The 18,900-nt window shown below is 47.2% G+C and overlaps 2 protein-coding genes across 2 annotated transcripts; both read right to left on the reverse strand.

Moving 5' to 3' along the window:
* Positions 1–370: 370 nt before the first annotated feature.
* KY384_000031 (uncharacterized protein) lies at positions 371–1,198 on the reverse strand (the record flags this gene model as incomplete). The annotated part of the gene is made up of 1 exon (XM_044808569.1): positions 371–1,198. One exon carries the CDS (start codon positions 1,196–1,198, stop codon positions 371–373), a length of 828 nt encoding a protein of 275 aa, XP_044665721.1.
* A 1,038-nt stretch (positions 1,199–2,236) lies between these two features.
* KY384_000032 (uncharacterized protein) lies at positions 2,237–2,684 on the reverse strand (the record flags this gene model as incomplete). The annotated part of the gene is made up of 2 exons (XM_044808570.1): positions 2,237–2,258; positions 2,416–2,684. 2 exons carry the CDS (start codon positions 2,682–2,684, stop codon positions 2,237–2,239), a joined length of 291 nt encoding a protein of 96 aa, XP_044665722.1.
* Positions 2,685–18,900: the final 16,216 nt, after the last annotated feature.

Consider the following 18,900-nt stretch of genomic DNA (forward strand, 5'->3'; position numbering starts at 1 on the left):
TAAATGCTGGACTCTCAGCCTCAGAAACTGTTCAGGAATAGAAAAGCAACCTTCTCGACCGTCCATTGAAATTCTATCTTAGACACTTCATAGACAGTGGTCCATCATGTCTATTTAGCAAGGGTTTTCCTTTCTCTACTTCTTACATGCTGGCCTTACTGGCCTGTGATTCCCACATGCGTTAGCTGTCAAAGGATTATATGATATGCCGGCTACGTCGATGCGCCGAAGGAGATGCCACTACCAAACTTTCTCGCATGCAGAGGGACTTTGCTCATATCTCAGCACTTGACTTTACCTGTGCTCATGTCCATGTGGGTACTGTCGCTTGATTCGCGTCTTCTATGCCGACCACTTGTATTCCAACACTTTAAAATAACCACGGCCAACTCAACGAAGGCACATGCCTCACCCCACGTACCTTAAGATTGCCCTTGTACCTCCTATAGCCAGCTTCGACCTCTACATGCGATCTCCTCTCCAACTTACAATTCCATTCTAAATGGAATTGCTTTAGCCAGTCCTGACGTTGACGCACTACCTCCTCAACTTGGGATGCGTTTAATTGCCTCTGGTCCCTATCAGGAACCGGGCAGCCATTGGCATCCGTTCTGGCTAAGTGAAAAGCCATAAACTCGACCATTTTCTGGGTATGTAGCGCTTCTCTGAATATGATGTTTATCACGTCTTGATCTTCCTTGGCGTGGTTCATAGGGCCATGGATGGCCAAGTTGATCTCAGCCTCTGATCCGCGTGTATTCAAGCCCGTATCGAGGGTTGGAGGACCTGAAAGGGGTTCTGACGAAAGGAAGCGTTGAAGGATTTCGCCATGGTCGCCTGATATATTCTGACAGCAGATCTTCACGGGAATCTCAAAATTGATGTTGATCGTGTGACGAGTTGCTATTGGATCATAGAATGACCTAATGTTAGCGTTCACCTTTCTCTCGATCGCGCTCTCGTACGTGAAAGTGGTGCACTTCCTCATGCACGCTAATGCTTCTTGGCGGATTGGGCTTGACAATTTAAGGATCGTAAGGGGTTCACATTGGTGTGATCCACTGGTGATGAAGTATGGATCTCGATTGGAGGTTATTGGCCGATAGAAGTTGTGAGTGAGAAGTAGCGAGTAAATATTGTCGCGCAATTCAGGGGGAAGGATGCCTAACATCCCGTACGAGGTTGGTGATTGTGGCATCTTGTCAAGTCTTGTCCGTATGAAAATTAATAGGATGAATGGATCCTTTGTGGTGGTAATAATTCATATATAAGCACGGAATTTGACAACCTGCCAGTGTTGTACAATCTGTTTGTGCGACGTGTCTTCTTATTGTTCCTACTTCAATTTCATTCGCTGAAAGACTTCTCGTGGCTTTGGCACGGCCCCTAATGATAATAAGTAACGTGGCTCCCTTTGTCTCATCTGTGTTATATATTAGCTTCACATGACACCACTTTTCACTAAACATATGCGTTGTACCACTTGAACAGCTAGGCTATGGAATACTATTCTATCTATATAGTAGAACCAATCTGCGTAATCTCATCTTTTGCAGTGACATCACTGACTACATTGAAGAATTTTAAACGGAATATATAGCAGCGAAGAGCAAGTAATGTCGAACGAGACCAAGGTCTACATCAATGAGAGGATCAACGTACACAGCAGGCAGGGTGATAGAGGCGACAACGGTCCGCTAAGGAAGTTAGGTCTTAAGATAGCATATATATAGTCGATGTAAAGCTTTACTCATATAACGAACAATTAGCGGCGCCTTAAAACGACTTATCACATCCAAGCAAGCTCTTGATCCTATTAAATTGACTCGGTTTCATGGAAGGGAAAGGTGCAGGACGCGGTTGAGATGAGGCTTCTTGTGAGAAGAGTAGAGATGAATTGAAATTAAGCTGAGTGGGCAGGGAGGTTTTGACAGAAGAGGCGCTCACGACTGTCCCGACTTCATCGATAGTAACATCATTAAAGGTCCTACTGCTGGAGGATGCTGAGGATGGCAAAGGGTTTCTTGGCGGCAGCAAGTATGGCTAAATTCCATCTTGATCGCTTTGAGTCTGTCTTACTCATCCCTCCCCCTTCCTAACTAATGTCATCTTTTCCTCCCCTTCCGTTATCACCAAATATCAAAAGCCGGTGACCTCCCCTCTTATCCCCCACATTTTTTATCGAGAACCTTCTGCACGCCTTTTCGCCCCCTATTATATATCCCTCCGGCAATTTCTACACCTTCTTTGGAAAGCGGCTGAAAACATTAGTATGCAGAGTGCAGCGAACCCTAGGATCCGCAATCTCTTAACATTAAGCCACTTCTCAGTCCTGTAGATATAGATAACTTGATGGGCTTTCGAGAGCATATCGCCGCTTGCGACGAATTCTTCGAGAATCTCTGCTTCGCTGACTTTTCAGTTTTTGCGCGGGTGAGGATAGCGGGGGCGATGGTGATCGGGTATTCGGAGGATTTAGCGCGGAGGGTGAGGAGGGTTGGTGTAGGTGGTGGCAATAGCCGTAAAGTAGTTATTGTCGTTGTCGTTGTTGCTGGTGCTGATGGGTTCCCCGGTTGCGTATCGGGAACTTCGGATTCTGGGTCCTTTGCTCCATAGGCTTGTGGTTGTGTATCAAGGTCGGTGTGCTCTTCCGCTGGTGATGACGTGGTAGCCCGTTCCGCCATTCGAGATGGGGGTGGTCGTTCGTTTGGACGGCTATCGTGCTTTCTTGTCTTGAATTGGGTTATCCAGTGGAGGGATACAAAGTCTCTGCGGTCAATGTCTCTTTTCCGCTTCTTTCCGAAGTATTTTTGCGTTCATCTTGTGCTACCGCAGCAACTTCGGCCTCAATGGTTATAGCCTGCATTGCAGAAGGTGAATAGGAGTTTCCAACTAACTCGACAGCATTAATGTTGGGTTTCGCAACTCTATGACCTGATGGGCCCCCTCTTCCAGTATGAATCTTTGTTTCCGTGCGCTCTTCAGTCAATGCTGGCGAGCTTTGCGTCAAAGGGTCATGTTCAGGTTTCGCAGGTGGCCGCTACGCAGTGTTCTTCTCGGCTGCCAAGATTGGAGTGCCCTACTCGCTACCTATATCTTCAATTTGATTGCAAGGCTGGCACCTGAAAGTGCCGTGGGGCTGGATACTGCAGGTCGATGTAAGCAACAAAAACTTGCCAGCGACGGTAATTGTTGAAGCAAGATGGGGACTCACAAGTAGCTTGCGAATAGGTGAAAACTAATGCATATCATAATGATCATGGTGCTTCAATATCAAGAACTCTGTCGAGGGGTCAAATCCTCCTCAATGCGATGATTTCAGCAGATAGCAGCGAGGCTCCTGGATGCCATCCAGTTCCAAAAAGTAGCGATCATGACAGCGAAAGCGGCGAAGCCGGCCTCTCTCAAATTGAGCCAGCTGATTCAGGACCGTGAACCCTTAGGTTCTGGAGGCAAAGCGCCAAGACAAAAGAATTTGCGAACGAGTTCCACACCATTCCTCATCACTCAGTCCAATTGGCTACTTCTGTCAGACATTGAGGCAATGGATTTGTACGGCGGCAGCAAAATGCTCAAATAGTATACTCGGCTAAAAGGTCTAATAGGCTGCTATGTTTCTTGGTGTTTTACACAACACTACAGCAGCAATAGACGTTTTCCATGATGTGGCTGTCCATCGACGATCGACAGTCTGAACCGCAATCGAAAAGCTCCTTGACTTACCCTATATGGTGAGGCTGCCATACTCGGTAGTCAAATTCCTCGATCGGACTTCGCCGTCATTCCTGCAGTCACAACCAATGGCTCACAGTACGTAGTGGGTTTGCGCTGCGCAGCCCCAGACTGCGAATATCTCCGGAGCTTCATTTGCTCCAAGTACCAAGCTTTCTGATGACAGCTGCAGATCGTACACAAGTGCATTGGAGAACGACAGAAGGCTGGAAGCATGTTTGAAAAGAAGAAACTGATAGGTCGAAACCAGCTGCCAGGTCATGCACACCAATCTTGCATGCAGCCACATCAGCAGCCACAAATTGAGATTGCTGAATTCTCCGAGCCTGTCCGTGGTTGATTTCTAGATTAGGAAGCTGGCCGATCGTCAACCCCCGTATTTAAAGCCACATTAAATCGGCCAAGTCCACAGGGATCTGCGCAATGAGGAGCTCTGATTGGGTTCTCCCAAAGCCACCGACGCCGATCATATATCACACGCATGCCACTTAGATTTAGCCTCATGGACCGTGGTGACTGCATTAGTCACTGCATTAGACTTCTTTCGCATTCAGGAATTGCAACCACACGGCCACCAGGTGACTCGTTGACCGAAAGGAAATAGCGCCGACCGACTTGTGTTATCACCCTATATGGATTAGCGAGTCCAATTGGGATCAAATCTTATTTTCTTTGAGCTCAAGAAGGTAGTGTTCCAATCAAAACAAAGGGACACCCACTGTACGGGGACCAATGATCTTGAAAGCGTGCGAGACTTCACTACACCACAAGTATGTAGTCTCAAGCCACTGACGAGAGTATGCAATGCTGGTCTACTGAGGGACACATCCACTGTCATCAAGCTCTATCTCTTTCGCATTCGGACCGATCTATGACAACGCCGGGTCGCTACGAGTAGCCACCAGCCATTCGCTTAAGCCAGACCAATGAAGTCTTTCCACTCCATGGTATGGACGTCGGACTGCCTCGCGTCTCCATGGAGAGGTTTCTCAGGAAGGAAGGTGTCTGAGTAGACTCTAAGCATAAGTACTCCTTCATCCCCTTGCCTCCTTCAATCTCTTACATCCAAACAACTTCCTCCCCATAATCTCGACCCTACCAAAGAAAGACTCAATCCATCTCCCTTCCCCCAGCCACCCTCTACATATCAGCGCCCTCCATTCTTAATCGACTACCGGTACTCAGCAAGTGACAATGCATTTCCAGTCCCTAATTATCGGCAGCCTTGCCCTCCTCGCCTCTCCCTTCCTCACGATGGCGGCCCCATCCGCGCAATCCGACGTCCTTGAACCACGCGCCCCGCCCACCAACGCGCAGGTAGATACAGCAATCAAGAAAGGCGATTATGAAATTCAGAGTGTTAATGGAGTAGCTGATTCAAATGGTTGGGTTAGAGTGTCGATTTCCGTTTGTTTAGGTATTGATGTTGGTGTTTGATACACGGATATTCCTGGCGGTGGAGGGTCGGCTGAGATGTGGGGCTACGGCGATGGTGGGAGTTATGATGGTGAACTATACGTTAGAGTGGTGGTGGTGGCAAATGAGTATTAATGAATATACATGTATTCGTGCTCTGTAGTACTTGGTTACTAGAAAATTGAATCTGGAACTTCATAGTCTAAGGGGGAAACTTCGCGGATCTCCGTACGTCACTATATCTCGAGCGAATGAAATAAATTGGACTTCAATAAATATGTCTACACTGCTACTACAGCACAGGCAAGTAGAGAGGGATCTGGCGATTGGGTTAACGACGAAAGAGATATCTTTCGATGAAAATGTGACTTAGTCTAAAGCATAACGTGCTAGCACACTGAGCGCACCTCACAGCCTGCCAAAGACACACCCATCCGCTTAGACTACACCGATGAAGTCCTGTATCCTATCAAAATGGGCTGCAGACTGCACCTCACTAGTGCGCAAGTAATTCATTAAAAATAGGTGCTCGTAACTCATCCAAGTCCACAAACAATCTCGCATTCCCTCTCCTCTTTCCCAATCCCACAATCGAACATCCCTCTCCTTAACCTATAAGCACAACCTTTTCAAAGAAGAACCCTCTCATCAAATCGACACTATCAACCCGTCTCTACTCATATCCAACAGATCACTAATCCATACCAAGTGACCATGCATCGTCAAATCCTCCGTCCCCCCTTTCCCCTCCCTGCCCTCGCCCTCGCCCTCCCTATTCTCACTCTCCCCATCCCAGCACTTTTTCAGCACTACAGCCTGACTGCATCCAACCACAAGCCTAGCTAACAGAGCAGCGATAGATCGGGGCCCTTATTCTATTTCATCAATAGAGGTGTTTGCGGGCTTAATGGGGTGGTAAATGTAGCTGTGTCGATGAGGTATCTGATGAGTCATGGCAGATACACGGTCATTGGCTGTTGACGTTGACATTGATATGTGGTAAAGGGTTAGGTGAAAAGATTGGGAGGTGTACGGGAAGTCTGTGGGGAGGAGTGATTTGGAGCGTACTTTGCTTAGAAGGGGGGTGAAGGGGGGAGGTTGGGGGATGGATGTGTCTTAATAAGCACATGTTACGGTGATTGAATCATAGTATCAATGGTTCTTAGCATTTGTTGTTCACTTTATGTAGGTTCCTGACCACATACGGCATCACTCTAGGATGATATATTTAGTTTATAATGCTTGTCTGCTGTTCTTCACATATAACGTAGCGCTTGTCTAGGGAATCAGATGTTGAGGGGTTGGGGGTGCAGGAAAGTAGGCTATGATTGCCTTAACGCTAATAGTACTTATTGGTACTATGGGATATCCTATGATTGGCAGGCACAATATGTGTTGTTGAGGGGTTTGACGTAAAGATGAAGCAATACTAGCGTACTGTGAGGCGATCTGCAAGTCAAACCCGGCGCTTTCTTCGTACACAAACACCTTTGGTCTGAGATAGGCTGAGCACGCTCAAGCTTGATCATTTTGAGACCCAGTGCCGGCTGAACAGGCAAAAGGCACGTGATCGTTACAAAAGGCTGAAAACCCTTTCTTTATCTGGCATATTGGGGCGCTTCACACCAAGGTTGAGTCAGCGAATCTTCTATATATCTAGGCAGTCATTCCTCCCATGGTGCTTGCATTCATCCTTTAGCCATCTATTCCGCGTAACACCTGCATCCTTGAAAGAACAGAACATTACCCTCATACAAAACCCCTCCCAAATCTTCATTCATCCAACCAAAAGCCTACCCCCAACCCTCCCGCCCCTCTCAAAGAAGGAAAAGCGTCCTCAATTATTTCCGCCGGCCCTTCAGTCTCCTCCTCACCAATACCTCCGCCGCAGCAATATGTCAACCTTAGGCGGCCGCGCTCCCCCAGCCTCCTAAGATAACCTCAAACCTGGAGTCAGCTCTAAGAAGAGTTCGACTACAAGCAGCACCTTGTCGACTCTACTATCAAAAGTGATCTAGCTCTCGAGCCGGAAGATGAGGGAGTTTTTTGGAAAGGCGAGTCTTGAGGCTGAAGCCATTGTTAGCGTTGTTGGACCGGAACTTACGCATTTTATATTTGGGGCTGAATAGGGAGGGGGGGTGCGCATGGCGCATGTTGATGGGTGAAGGAGTGTTTGTGGGTCGACCCGAGGGGAGTGGGGGGATTCAATGCGGAGCCGTGTTTGCTCCACGGTGACTATCGCTAAACATGTAAGACTGTGCTTAGCGTCTCGTGGTCCTGTGTGTGGGCGGGTTAGAGTTGGCTGTCTATGGAGACAAATGCATTATGACTGCTGTGGCACTTTTAGCGATTGAACACGATTAAGTGTCTACCTTAACCACCTGGATATGATGTCTAATCTCCCTTTGCATATGACCTGGTATATATTAGCCATCCGCAACTTATAGTGAACCTTCCGGATGGTGTACTGGGGAAGGGCGTGATGCTGTCAGGCAGAGGGCGTAAGATACTCCCCATATTGCCTTGCGCTCTCGACTCACTGCAAACCCAACATCACCAATTTCTTTGAGCTTTCGCCCCCACTTTCGATTGCGTGGAGGAAGACGGATGGACAGGGGAAGTGGGGGCTTCTCTTGAATCTTGACTGAGGGTAACGGAAAGTGGGGGACCATAAGAAGCCCGGAGGACATACAGCCCGAAGTTGCGCGAGTTTCGTTGGACTTTCTATTAGCTCTGGAATTCCGGAAGCCGATCTATTGTCTTCTATTGTACTCTCCCGGTGTGGTGTTTGTATATTTGTTGCTACGTAAAGAGGGTTTAATTGTGAAACAGCAGGCGTTTTCCCCGACCATTCTCAGAGCTGTGACCTATGGTGTAATGGTTTGGAATTCGATATCCAAAGTTACTAACTCTCTTTGGCTTGGCTGCTTCTTCGTCTTCTCTACCTTGTACCTCCCCCTCTGTTTTGATGGCTAGACTGATGCTTAAGAAGGACTTAGCTAGTCTTATTAGTCAAGCGCACGTCGAAGAAAAGAAGGTGCGCTTACCATTGATGTGCTTTAGTGCGTCCGCCGTTTGCGAAAAGAAGTAGGACACGTGATTACACAGCCTTGACCGATTGTTTGGTCCTTCTAGTCCGCTTGAGTCGTACAGCTGCGTCGCCAGGTCAAAACATCGAATTCCTGCATCGTAGATTTGATTATGTGTTTTGTAATCTGGGTCTAGCATTATGATGTTCGATTTTCAGGTCTTCACTATGTGTGCCATACGTTTTTCCAATGTTCCCTTGGCCTTTAGTGGTCGGCTGAGAATTGGCTCGTGCTTCTGCTTTATACTTTAGGGACATAATAGAGCTCTTGTAACATTGAAGAGTTCGAATTCTTGCTCACAGTCATGTCCAGATCTTGAGAGTCTAAATGCAGCAGCAGGCCCGAGGACAGAACCCAGCTGCAGGCTATTCTGGCGGCAGTATTGAAGTTGTTGATTTATCATGTCAAATGCACTTTGTTTCTTGTTTTCTTGTTTTGCTAGGACGTGGGTGCTTTAACCAATATTTCCTTATCGTTGTCATTGAAGTAAAACTAGGGCAATATGCCATTCCCAGTTCCAAGTGCGTTTGTCACGCGTTGCATCATGATTTAGATATTGTCGTAAACGTATGGAGGAACTACAGCATAGATGAGGAGAAACATCAAAATGGTCAGTGACTCAGCCTGCACCTCGTCTAGATGCCCTTTAAAGTTATCATCTGAAAGACGAAACATCAAGGAATTGTCTTCTCACAATTTCGAGGCCTGCGGCGAGGACTCTAGCAAGGGGCATTACGGCCTGATCTAGAGCATTACCGAAAAGGTCTTGTTCAATAATGTGGGGACTGGGATAGGTGGTTGTGGTAACTTGTAAGATCGCGATAGGAGAGCTAGGGCGGATGTCAGAAGAATATGGAAGTGTATAGCGTTTAAATGATTGAGCCAATTAGAAGAGAAGTTGATGTTGATAGAGCATAGACTGAGGGATATTGATGTTCATTAGTCTATAAAAAAGAATGGCTTGCAAGAAGAAAAAACTTGCGAATGTGACTGTATCAATTGAAGATAATTTGAGAATTAGGGGACCTGACTGCTCTTATGTGTATATCATCCCGCCTGCAAGGAGAAATGGTGTACCACACTTAGCAAGCACTTTAGTACTGACGAGCGGCGGGATTCTTTCAACCCCTAAATCAAATTGGTGGTCATCGCCGAATATACGACCACTTGCGAGATATGGCCCGCTCTGCTCGTTCTTAGTCATTAAAAAGATACTAAATTGAATAGTGTGTCTATAGATTAGAACTAAGGGCGAATGTAATGTTTTCCTCCGTATACCTTCGCTCACCCTCTTCAACATTTATAGTCATGAATTTAGTCTCTTGTAGAAGTTCTAGGTAGTTTCCTAAGAATCCAATAAGCTTTTGGACTCTATTGTTTTCTTCTCTGCTCCGCCCTCTTCTTTGGTAAGTCTTGTGGCAAGCGAGAAAAGCCAATGCATTTCTAGTTCAAAGTGGGATGTAATAGGGATATTTGTAATAGAATTGCTTATATTCTAGATGATCGCACCTACCTCTTTTGGAAACGATTGTCTCTAGTGGATGGTACGAGTTAGTTCCGCCGTGGCGGTGATGCTCGGACAAAGGATTATATAAAGGAAGTATAGGCTCGAGCCTAACACACCGTTCCCATTAAATAGCCTCACTGCTAATTCATGTGAAGATGGCAAAGGAAGCAAAGAAGTCGTTTTGTATCTTTCGCGATCTTATGCAACCATTTGACATTGTTTCCCACCCTCTTCTTGACTTAATTACCCAATTCCCCGCCAGTCACATGAACACACAAGTGCACTGCAGACCATAAAATAGCGTCTTTCCATTCACAAGTTAATGACACTAAAGCTACTATCACTCACTAACCTACACTATCCTCTTTCCCCCTTTCCCCCTTTCTCCCTTTTCCCCCATTCCATTACAAGCCCGCTTCCTTCCTAATATCCAGCACGAAGCAAAAATATCTCAATTACACCCTTCCACCACGCGGACACTTGCACTGATGGAGTCCGTCAGGCTTTTCATAGTGTTATTCACGCTACCTTCAGCGACTTCGACGAAGTCGTCAATCCTTGCAGCCAAAGCAGGAGTGGGCGTGATCGTAAGCAGCGTATCAGATTCTTGGCGCACATTGCCTGTGAGAGATAAAACTTCCTCGGTTAGGTTGTACATCCAGTGACCTGAGGTTATGATAGTTGGACAGTCGGCTCGCTCGACGATGTGGAAATCGGCTGGTGCGGGCGATGGGGCGGGCGAAGGGGCCGCAAGAGTGGCCAGGATGGGGAGAGATCTTTTGGAGACGCGTGAGATTGAGGATGGGATTGAGGTCGCGGACCTATGAATTCCCCCTTAGCGCACAAGATACAGATTCATATTACTAGAGCTGCATTAGAAACCGCTCCTGCAAACTCAATCCACCTTTTGTATTCCTCCTTGCTCAAAGCTCCTTACTCCCACTATCCGAGCTTGCTTGCAGTGTCTCCGATTCCGAATTACCCTTTGCACCAATGATGACAATTGGTGATAAGAAACAATTTCTCGAATTTGCGGGTTGATTGGGATTATGCTTTACTAAGAAAAGCCAGTAGACGCTGTAAGTTCGCACGGTGCGAGGTGAGAGATAGATACGCACGAGGTTACAGTGTACAAGCCCGTAAGACCCCTCATGATTGCATGACGACTGCGTAACCGCGCATTCACAAGCTCTTCCTTAATTTCTCTGCTTAAATCTAATCCACGCTGCGTGCTCCCACTGAAAAGTATCTCATGGAGGTAGCTAGTCATACCTTAGTATCACTGGTTACCCCATTTGTGTACTGTGTTGTAATGAATATCAAACTTCTGCAAATTGCTTGAGGTTAGACGTAAGTATGTGGTGACGGCCTCGCCAACGATAATTCAATGCCGTGCTCAAAGAATTTGGACACTGTGGAGTCGCCAGTAGCAAGACGAGACAATAAAAAAGTGAGGATTTAAAGAAGTCTAAACAAACAAAGCGGCCCCCTGTACTTGCCCACCGACATCAAGCCGCATCAGGCTCTCTCAGAATTCAAGATTCAAGTCCTCTTCGTTCCTCTAAAGCAACGATGTGAATACATTATCTAAGGCGGAATACGGCCCATCGATCTGGATGTATTCAAACGATGGTCCGATGGAATTTGGTGAAGCGTTCCTCCAGACCAAGAATCTTATTTTGAACAGTAGCTTGTCTCCTAGTTGGATTGCGAGACTCCTGGCGGTATCTGCGATGACGCTGATGATGCGACGTGTATGACTCTTACTAAAGGGACCTAGAGATCGCGCGAGAGGAGGAGTAATAGCTTGGGTACGGAATTGCAGCGATTGAAGGTTCGTATACAAGTCTAGGTACTGAAATCTTCTGGAGAAGCTGTTGATGCCTATTGTATCAACCTTCGCTTTGTTAGCCAGCAGACATTCATGTTGCTCTTTTCTGAGATCCTCACCTCATCTTTTCTGATAAGGAATTTGATATGGCGGACGTAACTTTTCATTTCGACATGAATTGGACGATGGTTGCTCCCGCTGGAGACAAGCATACAACGTGTAATCGTCGGATGTTTTGAGGACAGTTTGAAAACATAGGAATCGAAGAATTTTGTTCGAGCTTCGGCGACACATTGGAGATTGCTGGCTTTAATATGGAGAAGCCCCGTTTCGACGGGCAGTGGCGTTATTGAAATACGGCCCGCTTTGCTACATCGGATGATTTGCTGCTGGGTGCCTGTGAAGACGCAAGAGTAAACTTCGTCTCGTAGCTCTCGTGGGAGGGATAGGAATGAGTTAGGTGACATAGTCATTGTAATCTATGTCGATGCGTTGAATATTGGGAAACAAACTCGAGGGGTTGATAGAGCAGCGGCCAGATTTTCAAAAGCACACTGAATGCCGATAACAGTAGTTGAATAGAAGAATCCAGCGTCGAGTTAAGAGAACAAAGTATGGGATATCCAGGCGGCGGCACTGACAGCGCCGTCATTTGCCTTGTAAAGATTTCCATTAAGCCTGGTCTATAAGATGAACTGATGAAATGTTTGCGTAAGTCGCCTGATACTCGTCATAGAAACGGCAAATACTTGATTGTATCGGCAAGTCGTCAACACCGCTGTTCTCGAAAAGCAGCTTGGGGGTTTTGTGCTTTGTTGGCAGGTTATCGATTGCGAAGAGGGAGCCCACGCGATTGGTTCATAGCTTTAAGTCGTGAATATGTAAAAGCATTAGCGAACTTCACTGCAGAAAAGGTGAAAACAGATATCATGACTGGAACCCTTACAGTTCTCATCTTACTAGTCAAATGCACATCAAAGACCAGCCGACTGAAGGCGTAGCATCTCGCCTTATAATCTCAACATGATGAAGCCGTTGCTTGCCTTCATGATTGCCTTTCTGAGTTTGATTCCCCTGAGGAAGGGTATACGATATGAAGCCTACGACTTCAAAAAGTGTCCGCCAACCATTTCCCTTCAACTTGTTTAGATCTGAGCACCATGCCTCATTATCTACCTCCATCTCAGCTGGTAGCACAATTCCAAGCCACGACCGTCTCGGCGTGTCGTGAGTGAGGCTTCCCGCCTGATATGAAAGAAACATCCGCCAAATCACCTATTATTCGCGTCTTAAAAGCTCTTGCTTGAACTCAGAATGCAAAGAGGCGAGTGATCACTACTTTTTTCAAGACGTCGTAAGTGACGAGCACAGTTAGATGAAAAGGGTTAAAGAATAAGTGGGTTGATTGGGATGAACCTGATGATAAAGAATGAAGAGAACAAAGGGAGCAATAGCCCCATTTTCTCCGCCAGTACGAAGGGCGCAGCCAAGCTATTCATGAATATCATACCTTCTCATCGCTCTTTCCCCACAAGCATTAAGTGCATTTGAAATACGAGCTGTAATCACTACACCATAGAGGTTACGGATTTAACGGACAAACTCTCCTACCCCTATTCTTCCATTGCGTGCAGGATATGAGCTTCCTCTTTACTAGCGTATCCCGACTAATTGCGCTCAGTCGGTGCTCTTGTATGGATTCGGGCGCTATTTCCTGGTATCTCATCGCCGGCTTGTTGGCTTAGGTAGTTCTTGCATCAAGAAGTACTCTTCCGTGCCGCCTATGTTGCGTACTATGTCCCTTCCAGGTCGATACCACCCACTTTTCCCACTCATCCTGTAAAGCCTTTTGCCTACTTACGAAGGTAGCGGCTTGCGTTATTTCCCCATCCCCGCCTCATCCCCTCCCCTTCTCCTCTTTTCCCTCCTTCATGATCCCCTCCCTTCCCTTTTCTTTTCTTTCAGAACCTTGTCATTCGCTCGCGAGTGTGATAGCTTGCATTGTTTCCCTTCCCCCTCTCTTTGCCACTCTTCCTTCGCTTTCCCTTCCGTGCCTAATAACCTCATACTTCGCCCGCGAGTGCAGTGGCTTGTGTCACTCGCTCTCTCTTTCCCGCTGCACACGCATGTCTATGTAATTGGAGACTAGCGGATCCTATGCGCGCCACGCTGCTGAGTATACTGTGTGACGGCTCGAAGCGCGTATGCCTGCTACGTATGATGCAAGCAGTCTCCAGATACCACACAAGTCTTTCCAAGAGGGATATAGGGGTTGTGATGCGCTAATTAGGGTGTGTCGGATATATCTCTAGGAATTGGGAGACGAGAGTCGGGGGAAGGGGGGTGAGGAGGGGAGGCATAGGATGGCGAGGAGAATGTTGGAAGCGAGCACTGCGGTGAAAGATGGAGGGCATAGGGAGTGAAGGGTGATTGATACATGTGCGGGCAGATTGTTAGGGAACGGTGATTGTGACGTGATGGGGAAGAAGAGCTGATGCAATAGATTATTGAAAAACAGATTTGGGCTGATGAGTTGCTGCCGATTTAGCCAAGAGAATGGCTGTAGAGAATATGTAGTATTTGTGATGGCGAGGCGCCCTCCACTAAGGCGATATAAACCTATCACTATCACCTGAACTAGCACAAGTTTGGAGGCATTTACGGCAGTTGTCTGATTTGAGGTCCTAGCGATAGACCTGTGACATGGCTATGCTTACTGGCTACTACAGAGTCTTTTGATCGCTGGCTTCCCCTTGGGCTCAGTGATTATGTCCAGACTCTTGTGGTTGCGTGGAGCTGGAGCCGACATATCAGCCATTTGTCCGATCCAGACGTAGCTAGCAGAAATGCCTTTCGGGTGCCTCGTGCTACGGACATTTTAGCTAAGGAGCTGCACTAAGATCTGGCAAAGCAGCGCATCCCCTTCAGCGCGTGGTGTGTCCAATCTCCGTAGTGTTGGACTCTAAGAGGCCTCAACGTTAAGTTTAATAGCGAGACGATGTGTGCTTAGGATTACGCGAATAGGGATTTACACTATATCCCCTTCTGAGGATACAAATTTTGGTGTAGTATATGCTAGTCGTGTCACTATTAGACTCCGAGATCTGCAGCTGGCGTAGCGTATCTTTGGCGAGCACTATTAGGACATCGGCAAGGTTTTACACTGATACTAGATAGGGTCTACCTCCTCCCTACATGGCAAGCGCTCTGTTGATGAGATCGTAAAATATTAACCCATGCTTAGGGTAAATAGGATAGTCGAGCTAGACCAGGAAGGCTTTTCAATGCATGCCTCTCTTTATAAGCTTTATGGAGCAGCGGCCGTCACCACGAAGTGAATAGAGAGTGGGCTGATTTACGCTGTTGATTTCGGCACGATCCTCAATCTGGATAGTACCAGCCGAAATGCTACAGGAGGTCGAGAAAGTACTCATACGACTAGGATTCCATTTGCGTACAGATATATATGTAGTGGTCACAGATCTAACATAAATTTAATTCCATAAATTTAATTAGTACCCGGGTATTGGTTAAACTATCACACAATCCAAACAATGAGCTCTCTTCCTACAACAAGACTATTGACAATATCCCTAATAGCACAGAAGGCTGCACTACGAGACTGATTACTAGCATCTCTCTCCGCGCGCCCACACCTCTCGTCAGCCCCCACATAATCTCTAAGATCGACGTGCAAGTCAGCAGCGCAGAACCATTGACAGTCGGGGCTGAAGTCGGCGATACTGCACGAAGACGTTTCAAAGAGATGGGACGTGCCGCTGTTGGGCGATATCCGCTTGCATTTAGATGGGGTGAAAGTACGGTTCTGGGGAAGAGGCCGGAGAGGTCGGAGGAAGAGTTGGAGGGCTGGCACGCGGAGGCGCCGAGGCTATCGTTGGATGCTGATGTATTGGGTATGAGCTGTATATTTTGCCCATGAGTTGCTGCAGAATACACAATTGCGACGTAGAAAGAGTTCCTGGTCCTTTTAATGATATCTCGCTAACGTTGAAACCAAGAATCAACCCCAGATACACGAAAGAACGCGCCCATTCATCCCGCCCATTTCAGCCATTCACGCTAGTCTAGCTTTGATGATGCGAGGTATTAACGACTTGAGATCAGATCTCTAGAAGTTGAATAGTATACTGATTCCTGTTCGAACCACCCTTTTGGGTGGGAATCAAGGATCAAAAGGAGTTAACATCCCGAACGGCTCACGGCCCGGTACTCGGTGTCAGCTATGGAAGGATCTATGCGGACTGCAGGGGCGGCCTAATTCCCCAAGGAGTCTGGGGTCCAGGTCAGTACTCTGGCCATCTGACTTCGACTTAGCGTATTTCTTGCCACATTCTCTGGTCAGCTCTGCATGACACCATTGGCAGGTCTAACGCTAACTAAAGCGGAAGACATGCCTCATTTGATAAGTGGCTGGCTTAGTTTGACCTCAATTTTCTTTCTTACAATCAATAGCCCTTGCGACGTGACAACACTGCTCGGAGCCTAGACTGGCTGTATATCCTCAACCACACGGCCGCCAGCCTTATACTCTTAACGACAGTTCCCAAAGTAATGACCGCTCGCTCCGTCCGATTCGACAGTAGTACATGACTCCGTATCACAATCATCAGTGAGCTCTGCTAGCTCGTTGGACCACTTCCATCACTAGGTCTCGGTTGGACGTCTACAGCCCAAAAAAAATAGTGTTATGTTGCACAGTGTCATATGTCTTAGATTGAAGAATTAGGGGACAAGCCAACTCCTCGTCAGAGATGTTGAAAGACTTACCCCATCATCACAACATGCCGGAAAATAATTCTTTGGACACGCTGCAGCAGGGTCATCACGTTTGACACCCACACAAGCTAGCTGGCCATCATCGCCGATACTCGGCACATAAGGGTCGCAACAGACGGGGAAAGGCTTATCCAGCTGACGCTCATAATAGATTGATGATCAGCTTGAATGCCTTCTTTGATGGGGAGATTAGGCTCGACAGTACAGAGTACAGGCTTTGGGAAGAGAGCATGTCAAGAGCGACTTACGGTGGTGGTCCCAGCTATCATAATTGGTGGGCATGTCATAGTGACTCGGCGATTCAATTGTGCTGGAGATGCTGCTGCACCGACCGCAAGGGCCACTGAGGGAAGGGCAAGATTGGAGCCGGTAAAATGCATCTCGAAGAGACACAGAAGACTTGAAAAACGGATCAAAGTGAGAGAGATTGTTAATATTGTAAAGATTCGGTTGCGAAGAATGAATTTTAGCTGTTGTACTAAAAGAAGTCTTTATATCTGGAAGAGATGGACATTGACAGAGCATATGCCGCCCGGCTTGAACTAACCTACGCCCTTCTTATACTGTTTACCGATCATTGGACCTCTTTGAATGGTGGTGTGATACTAAAGCGGTCAACTGCTCCCCGATGATAGCCGAAGTTCGGATCATCATTTAAAGCAATTTCGACCACACCGAAGTCCCATTGCTTGCAGAAGAAGTTGCAGGCCAATGGACAACGCCTTCGATACATTTGCAGCGTATTCTAGCGTGAACCAAGCCAAATCAATAATTAAGCAACACCTAATATATGAAGCTTACCAGCGCGTACGAATCGAACTCTGACGATCGCCCATCACCTGATATCGACATTTCTCGACGCTGAGGCTAAGCATAAACCCTTGCATCCGGAGTACAAAGAGACTCCATGCTACACTGGTCACTGTGACCCTCAACGATGTTTAAAGTGACAAATCAAAGTCTGTATCTTCAGCCGCCGAAGTAACACCATACCAAATGAAGTTGAGTAATTTTCGCATTTGATAGGTTTCTGGAGCTCTTCATCAATCCCATCAAGTTTCTTGTCTTTGGAATTGCAATGACTTGTCTTACGTGGACGTAGTCATTCAATGAACGACCAACAAATATCAACGCGAAGTTTCCTACGTTGAGCAATATTTGCTGCTTGAGACAAAAAAGAAGAGCGACCGCGCGATTGGGTCATGAGTCGAGTCTCCTCAGAGAAAGCGCTGATTGTCATTCACCCACATGTCGCACCTGGCGCAGATTCTCGGGAGAATTCGAGTGGCGAGATGGCCGCATTAGCGATACAACGTGGACTAGCCATTGAGAGCCACGGGTCCTTGGACATGTGATTGAAGGCCGTTCACTTATTCACAACCTTTAGGAAGTCTTTGTGAAGACGTCAAGTCTCGCAAGTCGTCTGATTTGATGAGCATAACACGCTTGTCAACACAAGCAGACACGACGGTCTCTCGGTCTCAATGAGGTACAACTTGATCAAACCATGCTCGACGGATGTACCTGGTACATGGGCCTCAGTGCTCCAGCGGCTTTGTGAGCTGCCGTACCTCGGTCACTTCATCGGAATGGCTTGCAGAACGTAGACTTCCGAGTTTGGCGTGCTTACTAAGCCTATATAAACAAAAAAATGCTTCTAAAGACAGCAGAAAGGAGGTATTTCTACAACGTGATCGGCTACTGGACGCAGAGGAATGCCGCATGACAATGGAGTTAGAGGCGAAGATATAACGGAATTGCAACCTTATACTACAGGCTTTGTATCTCCGTTTGGGACGATATTCAGATGCTTCTACTCGGCATAGCAGAGAACGACGGGTGCCATCGCATCTCCTGTCAAATGTGAAAGGTAGAAAATCTTGGGCTTTCGTCATGGTTGGAGTGGTATCGATAGCAGTACTTTCCTTGAGAGGAAGGCTATGGGGTAGCAGGTCGTCATTCTTTCCCTTCGCGCCTCCCTTACCTCCATTCTCCTCCGCAGACCTCACCCTCTGCTTCCATGGCAAGACTTCTGCAGGATTCAGACGTGTTTGATGAGGTCACTTCGTACGGGTCAGAGGCTTATATTAATGTATAACTGAAATGGAGAGGCGTCAGCGGGGCATGACTGGCTGCGACAGCGTTTGCAATGTCAAGGTCCAGGTGGTGATGCGGGGCGCACGTTGAGTAGCCCTGCTTCATTGCGTGGGCTGGGTGAGCTAATAGAAAGCAGCCGAACGGTGCGTAGCTGATGAGGGGCGCAAAGATGACAGGGCAATGATGGAAAAAGGCGTACTACTGGGGAGAATTGAGGTGGTGTTGAATGTTGAGAGTAATAGGGGAATGAGGGGCAGGAACGATCTCGGGAGAACTTCGGATCTTGGAGGCCTTAGTTCTAGCCCTCGAGCTAACCTTCTCTGGGAATCCGCTTTTCCTCAGGCCCAAAACGCCAAGTCACCTGACATGGGAAGGCGCCATGAAGCTTGCGTCAGGTTTTCTATTCCCATTTCCACCTCACTGCTACAGCT

This window comes from Bacidia gigantensis (genome assembly GCF_019456465.1).
Source record: "Bacidia gigantensis strain McMullin 20006 chromosome Unknown contig_34, whole genome shotgun sequence".
In the NCBI taxonomy this organism is placed as follows: Eukaryota; Fungi; Ascomycota; class Lecanoromycetes; order Lecanorales; family Ramalinaceae; genus Bacidia; species Bacidia gigantensis.